This window comes from Crinia signifera, chromosome 4 (genome assembly GCF_055691185.1).
Source record: "Crinia signifera chromosome 4, ASM5569118v1, whole genome shotgun sequence".
Taxonomy (NCBI): domain Eukaryota; kingdom Metazoa; phylum Chordata; class Amphibia; order Anura; family Myobatrachidae; genus Crinia; species Crinia signifera.
In genome coordinates, this window is record NC_139220.1 from 317,210,917 (window position 1) to 317,233,519 (window position 22,603).

Here is a 22,603-nt window from a genome sequence, read left to right on the forward strand (position 1 = left end):
ACAGAAGCACCAGTCATATACAGGCCAAGGCCTTAAGCTGGGTACACATCTATACAATCCCTGTTTTCTTGCGACCGTTCGTCCGACCATAGGCGCGTCGGACCGTCCACAAACAACAGCCGATACGTGCAAACACACCTGTACAATTTTACTTGCGACGTCCGATGTACTCCCGTCCAAACAGTCGCATAAAAAAGATTGTACCACCGTACACACTCTCTCGATTTGGGCTATTGACATGTCATATATAAACAAAATTATCATAATGGGCTGGGTTAAGGGCATACCAAAACAAAGAGGCGTGAGTACAGAACCTTAACAAAAGTGACAGGGTACGTGTCTAAAAATTAGTCAGCCGGCAGGGTGACTACGGCAAACTGCTATATAGACGGGTACGTGTATAAATTAGTCACCCTGGTAACCCGTCTAAATAGCAGTTTGAGAAAACAAGGTCATAAATATAGATTCCCCAGTGGTGATGTGATGCATGCACTGTCTATCCTGCTTATCCTACATTAGATGCACAGATTGCTCAGCACACATCATGGGTGCATCGCTTGTGTGCCGCCATGTGTGCTGAGAGATCTGTGCTTTAGCACCTCACTCAGCATGGAGGCAGCGTCGCCCCGTGTGTACACCTTATAGTGATAGTGATGCATGCACTGTCTATCCTGCTTATCCTACATTAGATGCACAGATTGCTCAGCACACATCACGGGTGCATCGCTTGTGTGCCGCCATGTGTGCTGAGAGATCTGTGCTTTAGCACCTCACTCAGCATGGAGGCAGCGTCGCCCCATGTGTACACCCTATAGCGATGGTGATGCATGCACTGTCTATCCTGCTTATCCTACATTAGATGCACAGATTGCTCAGCACACATCACGGGTGCATCGCTTGTGTGCCGCCATGTGTGCTGAGCGATCTGTGCTTTAGCACCTCACTCAGCATGGAGGCAGCGTCGCCCCGTGTGTACACCTTATAGTGATGGTGATGCATGCACTGTCTATCCTGCTTATCCTACATTAGATGCACAGATTGCTCAGCACACATCACGGGTGCATCGCTTGTGTGCCGCCATGTGTGCTGAGCGATCTGTGCTTTAGCACCTCACTCAGCATGGAGGCAGCGTCGCCCCGTGTGTACACCTTATAGTGATGGTGATGCATGCACTGTCTATCCTGCTTATCCTACATTAGATGCACAGATTGCTCAGCACACATCTCGGGTGCATCGCTTGTGTGCCGCCATGTGTACTGAGCGATCTGTGCTTTAGCACCTCACTCAGCTTGGAGGCAGCGTCACCTAAAAAGTAATGGTATGAGTTGTGAGGTGTTCAGAATAGACGGGAAATGAGTGGAAATAAATGTCATTGTTGTAATAATACTGTAGAAACAAAAAAACATTCTGTAGTTTTAGATGTTTCTATTATTTAAAAAAAAATACAGAACCAAAACACAAAACCTGGGAGGGTGGTTTTGGCAAAACCAATCCAGAGCCAAAGCACTAAACCCATAACATGTCCGGGTGCACACTCCTAACTGGCATCTGCTGTAGTAAGGTAGCGAGATCTGTGCTGTGCATCTGACAGCAAATAGTCCCAGCCATTTGGCAACATACAGAAATAGAAAACAATGGTCCACGACTGATATGTGTTCTATATAGAAATGTTCCTTACACAATATAACCCTGACATCACACTTGTACTGCAGTATGTTAACCTTTTACATTTTACCTGTCTTACAGGACGATTGTACAACATCTTCTTATATTTTGAGTCCAAATCCTGCTCAAGGGGACGTTGTTCTCTGATCCAGCCAACTAAAGTCATCATTTCTTCTTACACCTGGAGGATTAAAGTGACTTTATTTTGCGAATAGAAGAAACATTCAACAATTAATTTTTCTTATCTCATACATGATGAACCTCACAGGAGAGAAACCACATGTGTGCTCTGAGTGTGACAAAGGCTTTACATATAAATCACAGCTTCTGGTACATCAGAGGAGTCACACAGGAGAGAAACCATTTACATGTTCTGAATGCACCAAATGTTTTTCCTATGAGTCACAGCTTGTCCTACATCAGAGGAGTCACACAGGAGAGAAACCATATAAATGTTCTGAATGCAGCAAATGTTTTTCCCGGAAGTCAGATCTTGTTGTACATCAGAGGAGTCACACAGGAGAGAAGCCATATAAATGTTCTGAATGCAGCAAATGTTTTCCCCAGAAGCCACATCTTGTCCTACATCAAAGGATTCACACAGGAGAGAAGCCATATAAATGTTCTGAATGCAGCAAATGTTTTTCCCAGAAGACACAGCTTGTCATACATCAGAGGAGTCACACAGGAGAGAAGCCATATAAATGTTCTGAATGCAGCAAATGTTTTTCCCATAAGTCACATCTTGTTGTACATCAGAGGAGTCACACAGGAGAGAAGCCATATAAATGTTCTGAATGCAGCAAATGTTTTTCCCAGAAGTCACAGCTTGACCAACATCAGATCAATCACACAGGACAGAAACCATATACATGTTCTGAATGCAGTAAAGGTTTTCAAAATAAGTCACATCTTGTCCAACATCAGAGGAGTCACACAGGAGAGAAACCATATAAATGTTCTGAATGCAGCAAATGTTTTTCCGTGAAGTCAGAGCTTGTCCTACATCAGAGGAGTCACACAGGAGAGAAACCATATAAATGTTCTGAATGCAGCAAATGTTTTTCCGAAAAGTCAAAGCTTGTTATACATCAGAGGAGTCACACAGGAGAGAAGCCATATAAATGTTCTGAATGCAGCAAATGTTTTTCCCAGAAGCCACAGCTTGGTGTACATCAGAGGAGTCACTCAGGAGAGAAACCATATAAATGTTCTGAATGCAGCAAATGTTTTTCCCAGAAGTCACATCTTGTTGTACATCAGAGGAGTCACACAGGAGAGAAACCATATGAATGTTCTGAATGCAGGAAATGTTTTCTCCAGAAGTCAGATCTTCTCAGACATCAGATGAGTCACACAGGAGAGAAACCATATAAATGTTCTGAATGCAGCAAATGTTTTTCCGAGAAGTCAAGGCTTGTTGTACATCAGAGGAGTCACACGGGAGAGAAACCATTTAAATGTTCTGAATGCAGCAAATGTTTTTCCCGGAAGTCACATCTTGTCCGACATCAGAGTAGTCACACAGGAGAGAGACCATATACATGTACTTAATGCAGCAAATATTTTCCCATAGGCTACAGCTTGTTATACATCAAATGAGAGAAATGACAAGGCTGAGTCACATAATTACGGCCACCTCCTACATGTAACAGCACCGTGTACACCGTGAAGTATACTACATAGCATGCACTGGCTTGGTGGGTATATAAGGTGTGTGAAAGGCCACTTGCAGATATCACTCATTGTATGATGTGCAAAATGTTATGTTTACCAACATTCAGGCCAAGGGTGTCAGTATTTGTGAGCAGAGCAGATGGGGAATTGATCACGTGCTGCTGTGGTGACTGTTTATCATTACTGGACAAATGGGAGCGCTGTGCTTAACTGATGTGGAAACTGATAATCACCATGGCCCTTATTCTGATTGAGTCGGACGGCTCCTTGTGCGGTCGATTGGCCGATGTTTGCGCATATGCAGAGGTATTTCTGCACATGTGCGAACGCCGCGCACGTCCGAATATGGCGTGAATTCCGTACAGAAAACAATCGGTTGGAACAATCCGAGCAGGGGGTGGAGAGGGTCGTGAGGGGCTGTTTGGGCTCATTACCATATGCATACGCCCCGTGTTTCATGGGCGTTCCCATGAAAACGCTGGGCGTACATATGGTAATCTGGCCGTGACGCATGTGTTGGGGGCGGACAGCTGACATAGCCGGATGCCAGCTGCCCGCCCATATCCCTGCTTTCACACAGACAAATGTCCAAGTGGTCTACAGCACTCTGAGCTGTTTGACCGTTCGGTCCTTCATTCGATGGTCGGCGACCATCGGAGGATGGGGGAGGTTCCCACAGATGGGGGAGTTGTTCACATGTTCAATCCACTCGTTTTTCCGTTCGCTCGGCGTCTTACCGCAATCGGACAGTGTGAGCGATCCGTACGGTAGGCGGGGCTGAGAACGCACAGTGGCCGTCCGAAAATACGCATCCGTCCGAGTCAACTAGAATAAGGGCCCATGTGCCATTGATGTATGAGGTGAATCTTGGCTACGAAGGTGCTTCAGGGCCAACAGACGCGCTACAGTGGAGCAGCACACCCGCAAAATGAGCCATGGGGCTACCAGATGTAAAATGACCATTTAGTGAACACTTCTGCATTTCGGGCTCTGAAGCAAATGGATGGTCCCTGCACCTATGCAAGCAAAGATGCATTGTTAAAAAAATATATATATATTTGCTCAGCAGTATTAGAATTACACCTCCGCTGATTGGTAAAGGGTTGCCTTCTATGGTCAGTCATGATTTCTGCCTCCGCCCACTCACCTTGACCCACTGTCTGTCCCTGCCTGCATCACTAAAAGAGACAGTCGGGCAGAGCATTGGGAAACCTGGCAGAATCAGAGCAGTTACATCCATCCAAGCTGTGTGATGATGTGCTGGCTCAAGACTAGAAAGCTGGCACATCATCACACAGCGTGTGGGATAGGCCATAAATTTAAAGCATTCAGGGAGATGCCAAAAACCTTAGCACCCACCCTGGCTGGGACATATGGGGGGGAGGGAGAGCTCTGTAATATACAGCTGTTCTGCTGGTGATGGTACTGAGCCCTGTAATATACAGCTGTTCTGTTGGTGCCGGTACTGAGCTCTGTAATATACAGCTGTTCTGCTGGTGCCGGAACTGAGCTCTGTAATATACAGCTGTTCTGCTGGTGCTGGCACTTAGCTCTGTAATATACAGCTGTTCTACTGCTGCTGAGCTCTGTAATATAGAGGTGTACTGCTAGTGCTGGTACTGAGCTCTATAATATACAGCTGTTCTGCTTATGTCGGTGCTGAGCTCTGTAATATACAGCTGTACTACTAGTGCTGGTACTGAGCTCTATAATATACAGCTGTTCTGCTGATGCCGGTGCTGAGCTCTGTAATATACAGCTGTTCTTCTGGTGCCAGCATGGAGTTTTGTGATATACAGCTTTTCTGCTGGTGCTGGTACTGAGTTCTTCAATATACAGCTGTTTTGCTGGTGCCGGTACTGAGCTCTGTAATATACAGCTGTACTGCTAGTGCCGGCACTGAGCTCTGTAATATACAGCTATTCTGCCGTGCCGGTACTGAGCTCTGTAATATATAGCTGTTCTGCTGGTGCCAGTACTGAGCTCTGTAATATACAGCTGTACTGCTGATGCCTGTACTGATCTCTGTAATATACAGCTGTTCTGCTGGTGCCGGTACTGAGCTCTGTAATATACAGCTGTTCTGCTGGTGCCAGTACTGAGGTCTGTAATATACAGCTGTTCTGCTGGTGCTGGTACTGAGCTCTGTAATATACAGCTGTTCTGCTGATGCCGGTACTGAGCTCTGTAATATACAGCTGTTCTGCTGATGCTGGTACTGAGCTCTGTAACATACAGTACTGCAGGGCTGCCAACAGGGGGGTGCTGTGGGTACAGCTGTCCAGGTCCCCGGCCTCTGGGTGCAGCTGTCCAGGGCCCCGGCTCATAACCCCCCCCCCCCTCGACTCTCTCTGCTGTGCTGCCTGCTTTTTCAATGCAGAATGCCAACCGCTAGTTAAAATGCTACACCGGCTTTTGAGCCAATCAGAGCTTGTTTACCATTAGCCCAGGGATGGGGAACCTTTGGGCCTCCAGCTGTTGTTGAACTACACATCCCAGCATACCCTTCTACAGTTTTGCTATTTGGTCATGCTAAAACTGTTGTAGGGCATCCTGGGATGTGTAGTTCGACAATATCTGGAGGGACGAGGGTTCCCCATCTCTGCGTTAGCCAATCAGAGCAGCTGCCAGTATATGAGCTCTGATTGGCTCACCAGCCGGTGCTGAATTTTAATTGGCCACGGCATCCTGCATTGCAGAAGCCTGTGCTTTGGGACCTGCGGCAGGAGTCGGGGTGGTAAGTGAAGGGAGGGGGGATGGGGAAGGGGGGGCTGGAGGGGCCCGGACTGGAAATCAGTCTCGGGCCCCAAAATTCCTATTGGCAGGCCTGACATACAGCCTGTGGTGGATTGGGAACTAAAAGTGGCCTTGGAAAATAACTGGTAGTTGCCTCTGGGCGGCACCAAATCAACAATGGGCGAGGCCAGCATAACAGTAGGCGGGATTACTACATCACTATATCTAGAGACAGCGGTCACAGACAAGGCTAAAGCATCAGCCAACCGGTGACAAACACCGGTGGTGGAGGGAAGGTGCAGCATGGCCCTCCTGGGATATAATAGAAATAGACTGTGCTGCACACTCTGGTCCTCATTCTGATACTTTCAGTCCCCCATGCACTTGTTACATCTGCCCCACCTGCAGTGAACATGATTTTGCCCATTTTGAGAACAAATTTGTACTGTGATCAGATCTGAATAAGGGCCCATATGTAGGCAAAAAAGTACCGTGTGGAATCGGGGGAAGTGGCATTGCCACGTATTAGTACCAATTCACATTACTACACACACTATGCCAGGTAAAGCCCCTTAGACACACTACACCAGGATCACACATTATGCCCCACACTGTAATGCTTATTACACCAAAATGCTTATTACACATTAGACCACACATCATAATACCTTACATTTTATGCCACATAACTGCTGCTTTCCTACATGCTCTTTGACAGGTGTTACATGCTCGTTGCCAGACATTGCATGCTTATTGCCAGGTTTTTTTTCTAGATGCCAGGGGTGACTTGCTCATTGCCAAGAGTTACATGGGGTATGGGTCATAGGTTTGACAAGAGGAAGGTCGACCGTGTTAAAACAGAAATGAACGCATCAATAATCCTATGCTTTTATTATACTGTTTTCTTAAATACTGCTATTATTGCTGCAGATGGCATTAACTTGTTGCAGAAGGTACTAGCCACAGCGTATGAGGACTACCCTCTGCGCTAAGCAGCAATAGTTTGTCAGAAGCAGAAACCATTTTGTCAGCTATGACTTGCATAAAATATTACAAAATGGCGCAGGGAGTCAGAATACTGCTAAAAGAAGGGATTTCTTATGGAGAATTGTTTTGTTTTTCTGGGTATAAGAAAGCAGTATTGATAGAACAGAAGACGAGGGCAGACAGTCAGTCTGCACGGTTTTGTCAGCAGTAATGAGAAATAACCAGATAACGGGGTAGGCATACGTAGACCCCAAGGCCTTCAGGTCTAGGAGACCTCGACATTTCTCTGCCTAGTAGTAACCCCTTCCCGACATATGACGTACATTTACGTCATATGTCGGTTGCGGGGGAATCAAGCCAGCTCACGGAGTGAGCTGGCTTGAAAGAGAGCAGGTAATGGCTGTATATTACAGCCAGGTCCCTGCTCTCACGGCCACGAGCGGCGAGTTCGCCGATCGTGGCCGTTTAACCCTTTAAGCACCGCGGGCAAAGCGACCGCAGTGCTTAAATAGCTGATCGGAGGGGGGCGCCCCCCTCCGGCGCCGATCGGGGCCCCCCCGCAGCGAGATCGGAGGGTGCCGATCGGTTGCCATGGTAGCCAGGGGTCTAATGTAGACCCCTGTGCTGGCCGTGTCTGCATACCTATCATATCCTGCCTGAGGCAGGATGTAATAGGAAGTGCATAAAATCACTACGTTCAGCCATAGAGCTCTATGGCTGAACCTAGTACAGGCGATCGCGCCCCCTAGTGGTCAAGTACACTAGGGGACCTTGTAGTAAAAGTAAAAAAAAAAAAAATATTAAAAGTTCAAATCACCCCCCTTTCCCCATTTCCCAAATAAAAATAAATAAAAAATAAAAAAAATAAACATATTTGGTATCGCCGCGTTCCTAAAATTCCGATCTATTAAAATATAACATTAATTATCCTGCACGGTTAAAGGCGTAAACGGAAAATAATCCCCAACGCCAAAACTACGTTTTTTGGTCGCATCGCCTACCCAAAAAAAAATAGCTAAAAGAGATCAGAAAGTCGCCCATATCCCATAATGGTATTAATTAAAAAGTACACTTCAGCCCGCAAAAAATGAGCCCTCACCCAGGTCCGTAGGTGGAAAAATAAAAAAGTTATAAGCCGCAGAACATGGCGACGCGACGCAAATTCGAAAAACCGTAACATTTTCTATTTTTTTTTTTAGTCGTAAAATGTAACGAAAACTATATAAGTTTGGTATCACCGGAATCGTAACGACCCATAGAATAAAGATAACCCATCATTTTAAACGAACTATGAACTCCAAAAAAAACGTAACCAGCGCAAAATTGTGGAATTGCGTTTTTTTTTCTTTTTACCCCACATTGAATTATTTCCTGATTCCCCAGAATATTATACGGTATAGTAAATGGTACCATTAAAAAGTACAACTTGTCCCGCAAAAAAAAAGCCCTCGTGTCTATATAGCCGGAAAATTAAAAAAGTTACGCTTATTTGAACGCAAGGAGGAAAAAAAAAAAAAATTACCATAAAAGGCAATGTCGGGAAGGGGTTAATTCAATAATGACTTGTCCAATCACATTGTAGCGCATATGAATAATGGAGTAGCTGGGCTGAATAAAGTGTAAATATTGGGCATAAAGAGGGAGGGGTTAAGGAATTGAGGAACAGTTCCGAGGACAAGTGATTGGAGCTGGGGGTGCAGGTAAATTATCCCTGAGGTGTTGGCTGATAACTGCCCCCGTCTTCTGTAACTGAGTTAGGTTCTTTTTATTAAGGAATTAGTCCATTATTATTATATCTGTTATGTGATAAGTTTGCTTTGGCCTTTGCAATAATATTATACAATGTAACCAAGTTCTCTGTTACTATCTGTCACTATTTTCAGGTAAAGCATTTCCTATATGTTACCAGTTGGCGTCGGAGTGAAATTATTTCAGCGTTTGTCGTTATATTTAAGGGTTATAAAGTATCCATATAATTCTGTGTTATCAACAGTCAATAGGCTGACCACTGAAGGTTGACATGCATCAAGGCCGACATGGGTTAGATCGACACACGCATTAGGTCGACATGCACAAGGTCCACAGTCAAAAGGTTGACATGGGGTTTTTCACTATTTTGTCCCGTAAGTTGACACAGTCGACATGGACATTAAAAAGTGCATCACGTCCCCTCGCATGACTCGCTTTGCTCGGCACAAATTTGGCAGGTGGAGTTACATGCTCGTTTCCCAGGGAGAATACATGCTGTGGCCGGAGGTCCCGGCACACGGACAATGGCGGCCGCAGGAGCCCAGGCGCTGGGGGGGGGAGAGACTGTGCACGCTGCCAGCAGGCTGGGAGCATGGGGTAGCCAGCTCCCAGCACAGGGTTAAGGGAGCCCAGTGCTGCCAAGTGTATAAACAAGTATATTGTAAGTTATATGTGCAGGCACTGAGCTGGGACTACATGTCCCATGCTGTAGTGCTGCAGTGCTATGAAGCCTGTGTTGTACACAGGCTTGGAACAATATATAAAGTGTACAATGTATTTAAATGTATTGTGAATGTAAAATGCACTTACTGTATTGCTGTTACCCAGGGGGTCCAGAGTCCTGTGTGGGCTGCTGGCTCCCCCCCCCCCCCCCCCAGACTTTATCCCAAAAACGGAATGCTTTCCCAGATAGCCTCCAAGCTGGGACCTGCAGGAAAGGTAGCAGGGAACATCAGCCTTTCAACAAGCTGAGTGGTTCCTTGGAGCTCCATGGGGCTCTCCATCGGTGGGCAGGGGATCAGGGCTGCCCATCTCTGGAGCTCACGTCTGGGCCAGAGATATTCAGCTAATCCCCTGGATGAATCCTGGAAGTAGGTTTTGGAGGGAAACATCCCCCCTGGCCAGACAGACCGGCACCTGGTCCCCCAGGTGGGTTGTGGCTCAGGAGTAACCACTCCCCTCTGTCCATAGGGGTCAATGCTGACCGTGCATGTGCCCAGTGCATGCTCGTCTCATGCACTTAAGTTGATTGGTTAAAGACCACAGGGTGGGCTTACCCCCTGTGGTGATGTGTGTTGTATTTTGGATAAAAAGGCACCAAGTCTGCCTGGTTTTGTTACAATCTACCTGATCTGAATGCTGTAACATTACTTGTATGCTGTACCTCCTAGGGACCTAGGAGAGAGCTCTTTTCAGAGCTTCTACTTTGAGAAAATAAACCATCTATTGCCTCAAGACGACTACTTTCATCTTGCAACCAACAGAATTCTTGCAATAGTTCCGTTCTCTGGCTGTTCTGCGTACCAGTATCCAGTGTCCTCCCAGTCTCCACCCTGCCAGCTATCAAAGCAGAGATCTGGTCCGTGACCAGTGGGGAACCAAGCGAGGCCAGTCGGGAGTGTGTCAGCAGCGTGTCAGCGCCCACCCTACAGCAGGTAGTACTCAGGTGCGAGTGTTTGGGCCTGAGTCAATATCCGGGGTTCCAGATGCCACGAGAAAGGAGGAGTAGTCTGGTGGTGGCAGCGATAACCCCGCCCACTGCATAGTGGGTGGAGTCAGTAACAGGTGGTTACTGACGGTAACAGGGAATTCCCTAGTGGCCAGGTCCCGTGAGACCAGGAACCGCTATCTGTGGACTGAAGGGCGTAGCCAGAGCGTAAGGGCAGGTGTCCAGTCACACATGCATATTGCCAGGGATAGCTTGTTGCCCAGGGGCTGTCACATGCTCGTTGTCTGGGGGTGTGCACTGCGCTCGAGGAATCTGCATTTCCAAGTAGCACTGGTCGCTCCCCTGTCAGATGTTAGAGGTTCTGGAGCACCTATAGAATCTGTCTCCAACCAGATGGCAGCCATCTTTGGAGGGGTGCAGGGCCTCTGTATGCGACATAAGACAATGTCATTTTTTTTTTGCTTTTATCACCATCATGCCCATCAGTCCTGTTTGTATCACTGTCATGCCCCTCAGTCCTGCTTTTATCCCCATCATGCCCCCCAGTCCTGCTTTTATCCCCATCATGCCCATCAGTCCTGCTGGTATCACCATCATGCCCCTCAGTCCTTCTTTTATCACCATCATGCCCCTCAGTCCTGCTTTTATCCCCATCATGTCCAGCAGTCCTGCTTTTATCCCCATCATGTCCAGCAGTCCTGTTTTTATCCCCATCATGCCCCTCAGTCCTGCTTTTATCCCCATTATGCCCCTCAATCACCTTACATTTTAAGCACAACTGCCGCTTTCCTTCCGCGTTTTTTTCAGCCAATCAGCCTTTTCGCCGCTCAGTCACTTCGCTCCCGCCTGTGTACAGATGCCGCTCAATCCTTGAGGTATGCGGTGATGTCACATGCGCAATGCATCCCCGGGACCGCTGATGCCAGCAGAGGCTTCAGCGGTACCAGGGCTGCTAGGGGCCAAGGCTAAATCTTTAACAGCAGCATCCATTTCATGTAGGGGGGGGCGGGAGATGGAAGCATTGTAGTTTAGCACAGGGACTGGGCAAAATGGGGATTTAGTGAGGGCTTATTTCCAGGGTAGGACTTATTTTGGACCGTTGTGCAGAAATAAGGGTAGGGATTATTATCGGGGTTGGTATTCTTGTTGGGGAAACATGGTCGTACAAAACAGAGCTGTGTATCCAGTACAGAATTCCTGCAGCTCCTCTGAGTAGGGGGGTTTCCTTCTGTGACTGGCTGATGTATGAGTTCTGGATATTTCTATAGTCACAATGCCCTGTATCACCCTACAGGGCCCTGCCAAGTCCTCAGTGACAGTAGGTGACACTAATATTATCTCAAATAATCTAACGTGGTCAAAAAATGTTTTCGTTATTTTAGGAAAGGTCCAGCAACACCTCTTCCTGCTGAGAAGGTGGAAGGTGGTGGGTGCGGTAGAGACTCGTGAATTTCTATCGCTGCACTACTGAGTGTGTTCGGACATTTGGAGTGATTGCTTGGTTTGGGAATTGTACAGATGGGGACAGAGGGGCACTAGAACATCTTGTCAGGACTGCAAGCCCAATCGTACGGCTGTCACCTGTACATGAACTCTACGAGAACAAGGTCTTATACAGACATTGGGGCTATTTGTATAACTACCATCTAACAAATGGTTTAGAGAACTGACGCCTCGTTCTATTCGATTGTATGACTTTTCCCATTAGCAATTCGTATGTAGAACTGTAATTAAGGGTCCGATTCTGGGTCACACGTAGGGAACCGAATTCGGTCCCTGCCCAGATGGTCGGGGCTTGCGCATGTTCATTTATGCACATGTGCCAACCCTGACTGCATACAGCCTTGTCTCTTTACACCAGGGGTGGGGAACCTCAGGCCCGTATGCGGCCCCCGTAGGCGGTCTGAGTGGCCCTCCCACCCGCCCGGCGGCTTTGCCGGGAGTCAAGTACAGGGGAATTCTCGTGAGAGGTCGGTTGTTCTCGTGAGATTCCTCTTAATCAACAGCAGCCGGAGACTGTCAGTCCGATTCAGCGGCAGCCGCCGGAGCGTGGGACGGCTGCAGCAGGACAATTTGCCAGATAAGTTGTTACATATGGCCCCAGAAGGATTTTTACCCCATAGAAACGGCCCTTGGCACAAAAAATGTTCCCCACCCCTGCTTTACACAGTCGCCGGGTCATTCACAGCGAGGAGGGAGGGATGGGGCCAGCGCTGGGACATGGGAATGCCCAGCGTTTCATGGAAGTCCCAATGAGAACACTGGGAATTCTCCCTTGGGTACGTGGGCAGGCCGATGCCTGCTGGGGCGAGCAGCCGATGTCACATGGCATCAGCCGCCCGCCCTGTCTTCATCCCAGCAGCCACTAATATAAGTCATGATTTCTCCTTCTGCGGGCACATGCCAGGGGGTGTGTCTTTGTAACACATCCCGGGAAATGGCAGCAGGGGCAGGTAGTCGGTGGGGCGGTGTCATAGGGACTCGGTAAACTGTGACCTTCACTGGTTACCGAGTCAATTAGAATGACCCCTAATTGTCTTAGGCCCAGATGTGCTCAGGACGGGATCAGGGAGCTTTCTGTCCAAACCAGACCATTCTTATAGCACTATGGTGCTGTACTTGTATTTCATGTAACAATCTATCTTGTTCTGTTTAATGACAATAAAGCTTTTTGATGTGATTTGTCTGCTATACCCCTTATACTTTCCTTCAGGTGTCTGTGTTATTGCTGCTTTACCTTCCTCTATTATACTGTAAATTAGTGCAACTAAGTCACTGGCCACCGGTATCCCATAGTAACCAATCATGACACATTTGTGTGCTGACACCATACTGCTAAGAGCTGATATCTCATTGCTATGAGTTACAGCACAGCCTTGCTCTTCACACCATGTGTATTAACAAAGTCACATTGTGCACTAGGCTATATATACATATATATCTGTAATCAAGGTGAACAACCCGTGCATCCGACACCCGTCCTGCTCCCGCCGGTGCATCGACGCACCCGGTGTGTACAGAGGGTGGAACCTTCAGATGTGTGCCATCACTATAGTTAATGGGGAAAAAACAAAAGACATATGAGGATCATCAGGGGAACCACATACAAACATAACCATGAGCAGAAGGGTGAGCATACTACACAGAAGTCATGCAGATAGAAGTAAAAACAAAAAACACAGACTAAAGCAGTGAGGTGCTGACAGCCTAGCGACTAGATGGAGAGTCACACCCGCTGATGTCCGTTCCCAGTGCTAGAGCAGGAAGTGCCGGGCAGCTGGCGGCTCATATCGGCTGAACGGGGCTGGCGGCTTCACGTAGTCCATCTGGGGGCAGCTTCTGCATTGATGGCAGAAGTGTTTTATAGGCTAGAGGGGATTGCCCCCTTCGCCTCCCCCTGTATCTGTGCCTAGTACCTGTCTTTTATTGTATACCTAAAATACATAAAGGCCCGTTGCACCCGCTGGTAGACCTACAGATGGGATTCCTTTTTGGAGGGACACTTTTAAATGATAAGAGATAATGTTTAATGAGTAAGATAAAACTTTTAATTCCAATTTATCTAAAATAGTAATAACTCTATATTTTCATATGATGCATAATTTGCCATGAAGAGTGTCACGTTTCGTGAAGCACCAGCTGGAGTGTACCGGAGGCTGGGTGCTTTGATATAAGGTTGTTGCATTAACGACATAAGGGAGTGAAGCAATGAGATAAAGTAAAACCTTATTTTTTTTTTCATTATTCTTTTTTATTACATTTTGCAAAAAGAGATAGACATTTACATACAATTACACATACATGTGATACAGAAATAGATATAAGCCAAGAATACAATGAACATTAACCTTTTTTCAACAGATACGACTTGCTATATCAGTTCTCCAGAATTTCAATAATTCTTAACCATACAATGTTTCTGTATCTTACAATAAAACTAACATCACATACCTACAAATAATACTAAAATAAGACACACAAAACACTACGCGTCCAGTACTGTTATTCTATTATACCCTTTTTTCCTTTTATCAAATAGCCAAATGTATTAATCCTCTAATCTTAAACACTCTATATCTGGGTGCTTAATCTAGATTCTATGTTCCTAAGGATTTATTCATTCTCCTATAACATGTACATTTTAGGTATCTTTATAGAGCATGCTCGGGAATCTCTCTTCTTTTTTTCTCCTACTTCTCCTTCTACCCCTTCAATAATACTTCGCTATGGATTATACAGTCTTAACCCCTTCCTGACACAGCCAGTTTTTGCGTTCCTGACAGAGCCATTTTTTTCAAATCTGACATGTTTCACTTAAGTGGGGATAACTTTTTTTTGCTTTTACTTATCCCAGTGATTTTGAGATTGTTTTCTCGTGACACATTGTACTTCAAATTAGTGGTAAATTTGGGTCGATACAGTCTGTGTTTTTTTGTGAAAAATACCAAAATGTCGTGAAAAAATGGAAAATTTTGCAATTTGCAAAATGTCACATTTTCTGCTTGTGAGACAAATAAACATACCACTCAAAATAGTTAATAACTAACAAAGACCATATGTCTACTTTATGTTGCAATCATTATTTCAACCTCCTTTTCATTTTTTTGGACACTAGGAGGCTTCAAATATGAATAGCAAATTCTCAAATTTTCAAGAAAATTTCAAACACTGATTTTTTTAGGGACCAGTTCAGTTCTGATGTGACTTTGAGGGACTTGTATGTGAGACACCCCCATAAATGATGCCATTTCAAAAACTGCACCCCTCACAGTATTCAAAACAGCATTTTGGAAGTTTGTTAACCCTTAATGTGTTTCACAGGAATTAAAACAAAGTGTCGGTGAAATTTCAAAATTTCTTTTTTTTTTGCAGAGTTTCAATTTTAATACATTTTTCTAATGAATACAGTAGATTTTACTAGAGAAATGTGACTAAAAATTGATTCCCCCAATTCTTTTGTTTTCATAAATATCCTATATGTGGCCCTAGTGTGCACGTTGACCAAACCACAGGCTTCATAATAGAAGGAGCACCTACTTGATTTTGGAGCCTCCTTTTTATGAGATTTTTTTTTAGGCACCATGTAGGTTTCTAGGCACCATAAGTGCTAAAAGTTAGGAACCTCCCCCACAAGTCACCCCATTTTGCAAACTACACCCTTCAGGGAATTCATCAGGGGGTATAGTGTACATTTCAAACCCCCAGGGGTTTCACCAATTTTGATACAACTGGGCTGTGAAAATGAAAAAATTTAATTTTTCATTTTCACAGCTCAGTTGTATCAAAATTGGTGAAACCCCTGGGGGTTTGAAATGTACACTATACCCCCTGATGAATTCCCTGAAGGGTGTAGTCTGCAAAATGGGGTCACTTGTGGGGGGTTCCACTGTATGGGTGCTTCAGGGGTCATTCAACCAGAATCTGTGCTGCAAAATCCAAAAATCACTCCTTCCATTCTGAGTCCTGCCATGCACCCAACTGGTATTTTTTGGTCACATGTGAGGCATTGCCATACTCGGGAGAAATTGGGGCACAGATTTTGGGGTGCTTTGTCTCCTTCATTCCTTGTGAAAATGAAAAATTTTGAGCCAGATCTGCATTTTTGTGTAAAAAAATGTAATTTTTTACACAAAAATGCAGATCTGGCTCAAAATTTTTCATTTTCACAAGGAATGAAGGAGACAAAGCACCCCAAAATCTGTGCCCCAATTTCTCCCGAGTATGGCAATGCCTCACATGTGACCAAAAAATACCAGTTGGGTGCATGGCAGGACTCAGAAGGGAAGGAGTGATATTTGGTGGTGGAATGAATGGTGGGTGCTATGTCGCATTAGCAAGACCCCCGAAGCACCAATACAGTGGAACACCCCCACATGTGACCCCATTTTGGTCACCAGCTTTGGGAGGGGGGCTGGCTCTGCGGCTGGTGGGGGGGTGGAAGGGGTGCTGGTGCTGCGGCAGCCGGGTGGGTGGGAGGGAGGGGGGGCTGCCGGGTGGGAGGGGGGGGGGGGCTGGCGATCGGTGGTGATCGGTGCTGTACTTAACAGCACCGATCACTGTGTTACCGAGCGGCTTAGCCGCCGGTAACACAGAAAACGCTGCAATTGGCTGTTCACATTTGAATAGCCAATCGCAGCGATCGCCGCGAGGGGGGGATGTCTGCTGTCAGGGACAGCAGACATCTCCAAACTGTCACCGCGTCTATAGACGCGGTGACAGTTTAAAACCATGACGTATATATACGTCTTCGGTCGGGAAGTACCTCCCGACCATGACGTATATATACGTCATAGGTCGGGAATATCTTTCTATATATATATATATATATATATATATGTGTGTGTGTGTGTGTGTGTGTGTGTGTGTGTGTGTGTGTGTGTGTGTATATATATATATATATATATATATATATATATATATATATACACACATATATATATATATACACATATATATGTGTATATATATATATATACATATATACACATACATATATGTGTGTATATATATATACACATACACACACACATATATATATATATATACTGTATATATATTTCAGTACATTTTTTTTTTTTTAACACATTTCATACATGCTGCTGCTGCTGCGGCTTGCGGGGGGGGGGTGGGAGGGGGGAAGCGCTGCGTGCGCTGAGGCTGCCTACTGCTGCTGCTGCCGGGGGAGCTGGGGGAGCTGCCGGGTGAGTGCCGGGTGGGTGGGAGGGGGGTGCTGCTCATCGGTGGTGATCGGTGCTGTACTTAACAGCACCGATCACCACCGATCCCTGTGTTACCGAGCGGCTTAGCCGCCGGTAACACAGGAAACGCTGTGAATGGCTGTTCAGATTTGAACAGCCAATCACAGCGATCGCCGACCGGGGGGGGCATCCCTGCCCCCCCTGGGCGGCGAGGGGGGATGTCTGCTGTCAGGGACAGTAGACATCTCCAAACTGTCACCGCGTCTATAGACGCGGTGACAGTTTAAATCCATGACGTACATTTATGCCATGTGTCGGGAAGTACTTCCCGACCATGACGTAAATGTACGTCAAATGTCGGGAAGGGGTTAATTATGCTTCATAACGTGAGTGACCATTATTTTATCAATCAAAAGTGCATTTTATATCTTCCTGTTATATTCTCTAGATAACTACTACTCAATCTCTTCCTCCTCCTTTCCCACCCTCTATCCCAGTGCCCTTCTAAACATTACCACGCTTGACCCATTTAACCCTTACTTAACCCTCTTACTAACCCCCCTCCCTTATCCCACCCTACCCTACCCTCCCTACCCATTTCCCCCACACTCCCCAATCCTAAACCTATTTCCCAACCTCAGAACCTCCCTCCCTTTCACTTCTCACGTTCCCCCCACCTCCCCCCCCCCACTTCCCTAGTGCTTTCTCCTTGCTATCACAATTTTCCGTAAAAAAAAAAAAGAGATTCCCTTTCTCTCCACTCAGTGTTCAGGTAAGGATCATATTAATAGATCACTTCATCCGCCATCTGTGCCATATTTTATAAAATTTATTTATTGTGTTTCTATTATTGTAAAGGTGCTTCTCATGTGATATATAATCCATCAATGCCTTCCATTTCCCATACTCCGGAGCTTCCTTTGCCATCCATGTTCTAGCTATTATGACTTTGGCTATTGCACAGGAGTTCATGACAAACACTCTATCCTCCCATTTTGTTATGCTAGCAATATTTATGTTTAACAAACAACATCCAGGCGTGAGACTGTTCTCATTTATCCCCAATTTCACCAGGGTATTTAAAGTAAAACCTTATTTAATGAAGAAACTGCGATACAGGTTGTAAATGATGGCACAATAATATACTGAAAGTTATGGAATGATAAAAGTCAATAATACATTACTTATTGAAGAGGATGAAGATGCTTGGTAATTGAAGGAAGTATTGGAGGATTGGTTGAAGAATTGGATGATTGAATAAAGAGTTGAATGATTGAAGGAGGATTGGATGAAGATTGGATGGTTGAAAGAACAATTGGATGATTGGATGAATAATGGATGGTTGGAAGAGTAATTGGATGAAGATTAAATGATGAAGTCTGAATGTCCTTGCTGAATAGGATCGTGGCTGCAAAACCAGGAGTAACCGTGGAGAATAACCGTCAGGAGTGAGGAGAAAGATAATACCCCTTTGGGGAGCTAACCTTGTCCAGTCCGTATTGGCAGCAGCAGGTTCCGTGGTACACAGGTGTAGCAGTGTGACGATCAGCAGGAGTAGAAGAGAACTTCACCGGAGGCGCAGGAACTGTAGTAACTAGCCAGGAGTGAGCAATGATGCTTAGGCATGGACATCTTTGTACTGACTGCCGGTCTTGCCCGGCAAGTCAGTACTTAAGGAGTGAGCTGTGCGGCGATTGGATAGCCATTTGACAGGAGAAGGTGGAGCAGCACAGTACAGGTTGCAGGATCCCAAAAGATGGCGGCCGCCAGCGGAGGCAACAGAAACCAGCCGGCGGTGAGTGTGTGCAGCTGCGCAGTTGCCGGCGCGTATCTGCAGTCTGCACACTGTGCTTGTAATCCGGTTTGCCGTAGCTATGTGAGCTCTGCCAGCAGCCGCATCGTCACACCAGCATATTTATTCTGTGCAGCGTCCAGCCGCCTGTCCCTCTGCAGGTACCCGCTTCAGCGCTCCCTCACGCTGCAGAGGCTCAGCATATGTCTGAGTTGACTGCGCAATACCACACCTGCATATTTATTCTGTGCAGCGTCCAGCCTGTACTTAAAGTATTAAAGTGGATGCGAGGAGGCGGTCTGGGCTGGCTACCACTGTCAAAGATGGCTGCCGGTCCTTAAGGAGTGCTGCTGTTCATGCCCAGATAGAGCAGCTCTTCCCATGGGCCTCTGCGGAGTCTGAGACTTGTTGCTCGTGACTCCGTGATGCGTGCGTGCCAGTGCAGCCAGCCACCTTCCTTACCTTAAGTGCAGGGGTATATTTAAAAAAGTAAGTTTATTTTATTTTTAGTTTATATTAAAGATGTGTGTCCAAGAAAATAAAAAGGGAATCAGCGAGGGCGCTGACGTCATATGTCCTCAAATTTACAACTAAATAACATCTAATTAAAATAACAGAAATCTTTTTAAAAAGTTGCAATCTTTTAAAAAATGTATTTGTTAAAATTCAACATATAACAGCTTCAGCGTCCTTGCATGTAGACAAAAGTCTGTCAGAACTCATATGAATGGACAGCCGTGGGTACATCATTAAGATATATATGTTTTACGTTAGGTACATTGACGATTTATTTTTGATTTGGACTGGGGGAGCAGAGCTCCTTACAAACTTCATAGACCATTTAAATTCATTAGAATCCACCATCAGGTTCACCCTGGCCTTTAGTGCCACCACCATTAACTTCCTCGATGTCTGTATTACCAACCATGATGGACTATTGTCCACCAGTTTATATAGAAAGCCTACCGACAAGAACACTATACTTTTTGCTGACAGTTTTCACCCCACGCCACTTAAAAGGGGTTTACCCTTATCTCAATTTATCAGAGTTGTCCGTATCACCTCCACTCCTGAAGAAACCGATAGGTCTTTGAAAGAAATGGGTACTAGGTTCAAGGATAGGGGTTATCCAGAATCAGAGATAGATGAAGCCATTTTACATTGTGAGCAACTTACTCAAGATGAATTGTTAGTACGCTCTGACGAATCCAAAAATGATGACAGAATGACCTTCGTATCTACCTACTCTATTGCTTCCAAAAAAATTAGGGACACCGTTTTGAGGCACTGGCACATTATACAAACAGATGAATCTATAGGACATTTATGTCAGTCAAAACCTAGGTTTTGCTACAAAAAAGTAACAATCTTAGAAGCATTATAGCCAAATCTGATCTTGTGTCTGCCACTGCCTCGAACTGGCTTACCCCTAAAAAAGGTGCATATAAACGTTCTAAGTGTGTTAATTGTCAGTTTATGAGAGTTGCTACACACTTCATTGATCCAGTTTACTTGAAGTCTTATGAGATTAAGTTTAAATTGAATTGTGATTAGTAGGTACGTCATTTACGCCATTGTCTGTCCCTGTCAGAAAGTATATATAGGTAAAACTATACGTACATTAAAGGAGAGAATTGGACTTCACCGATCTTCGATTAAAAAGGCCATGCAAAAAATTGATTCGGATACACCACCAGTGGCAAAACATTTTTGTCATCAAGGACATACTCTAAAAGACTTTTGCTTTTTACCGATTGATCATATTCCCCCTCTACGGAGAGGAGGGGATCGTGGAAAACTGCTATTGCAAAAAGAGTGCTTCTGGATTAAACAGCTTTCCTGTATGTCCCCCGTGGGACTCAACGAGGAGTTTTCGCTTAACTGTTTTTTATAAACATATTTGAAATTTTTGTGGCAATTATTTTGTGTTGTTTTTTGTATAACTCTATGTAAACCAGGTATATATGTAAGACATCTGAGGCTGGTATTTAGCACCTGTGATCCATATTTCATGTCATACCAATGAGGGCACTGGTCTTTTGTCCTGCGTTGCAGGGCAGGACTGCTGATACTCATATGGCTTAATTTTTTTGGGTGCGCTAAATAGTCGTGATGCAGGCGGTAGCTGCCACTTAGTGTGGTAGCTTCTGCCATGCATTATGTACTAGCGGCCGCCGTAACGTTACCATGGTGATGGACGCGTCTGTCGGCTCATACCTGACAGCGCGATACATCACTTCCGGTGACGACGACGGTATGGATGTTTATTGTCTCCATAGTGACTGTTGCCATTTCCGGCGAAGCCGGGATGCGCTGCAGGACACGCCTGGTGACGTGAACGTTTCTACACCTATTGCTTTAGTAAGAGGAAGTGACGTATGAGTGCGGGCGGAAGTCAGCATGAACAGTCACCTCCTGGTTGTTACGTGATCACAGGTGAGTGTGCTTATTCTAATTATACTGCTATATATACCTGGTACTTTGGTCAGTCAGGCATGCTCCTGATGACGGATACCTACCCTCCGAAACAGCTGTAGAGCACGCCTGACCATGACACCGTGGCAGCTATTCTTATGCTTGTACTTTGGCACTGATAAGTATATGGAACTTTTTTGAATTGAATGCTGTAACGCTGTCAAATGGATGTCTTGAAATGACTTTTTTTTCACCTATAAAAACTTTTGGCTACTATCGGTTGTGCTGACCTCTAATTGCTCAAATATTATACCCTTTATGTGGTTTTGGCACCCGAGTGATGATTTTCTATGGTGTGCGGATTTCCTGATTGTCTCATATATATATATATACATATATACTTGCCTACTTTTGAAAACTAGTTTCAGGGTGATTTTAGATGCTAGAAGAATGCGCTGTGCGCTTAGAGGGTGTATAATGCTCCGCCCACCTATTGCCATTAAGGGGTGTGTCCTGCAGTGACAGAAGAAAACTCTGACGCAGGGAATGAGACAATATTCACGTTATGACACAGGGAATGAGCCCGAGAATCACATTCTGACACAGGTAATGTGCCCCGAAAATCACATTCTGACACAGGGAATGGGCCCGAAATTCACATTCTGACACAGGGAATGTGCCCCGAAAATCACATTCTGACACAGGGAATGTGCCCGAGAATCACATTCTGACAAAGGGAAAGAGCCCGAAATTCACATTCTGATACAGGGAATGGGCCCGAAATTTACATTCTGACACAGGGAATGGGCCCGAAATTCACATTCTGACACAGGGAATGGGCCCGAAATTCACATTCTGACACAGGGAATGGGCCCGAAATTCACATTCTGACACAGGGAATGGGCCCGAAATTCACATTCTGACACAGGGAATGGGCCCGACATTCACATTCTGACACAGGGAATGGGCCCGAAATTCACATTCTGACACAGGGAATGGGCCCGAAATTCACATTCTGACACAGGGAATGGGCCCCGAAAATCACATTCTGACACAGGGAATGAGCCCGAAAATCACATTCTGACAAAGGGAATGTACCCGAAATTCACATTCTGACACAGGGAATGAGCCCCGAAAATCACATTCTGACAAAGGGAATGTACCCGAAATTCACATTCGGTACTTGTTTCCTAGCACGGCCACAACGATCATAAT

The 22,603-nt window shown here is 45.5% G+C and overlaps 1 protein-coding gene across 5 annotated transcripts in view; it reads left to right on the top strand.

The window, feature by feature from the left end:
- LOC146075885 (uncharacterized) overlaps positions 1–13,163 on the top strand; it is a 37,774-nt gene extending 24,611 nt beyond the window's left edge. For all 5 annotated transcript variants that reach the window (XM_083185553.1, XM_083185557.1, XM_083185554.1 and 2 more), the window contains one exon: positions 1,747–13,163. In XM_083185553.1, coding sequence (XP_083041679.1) covers positions 1,918–3,219 — 1,302 coding nt within the window. In that variant the 5' untranslated portion in view covers positions 1,747–1,917 and the 3' untranslated portion in view covers positions 3,220–13,163. The remainder of the gene's footprint in view (positions 1–1,746) is intronic.
- Positions 13,164–22,603: the final 9,440 nt, after the last annotated feature.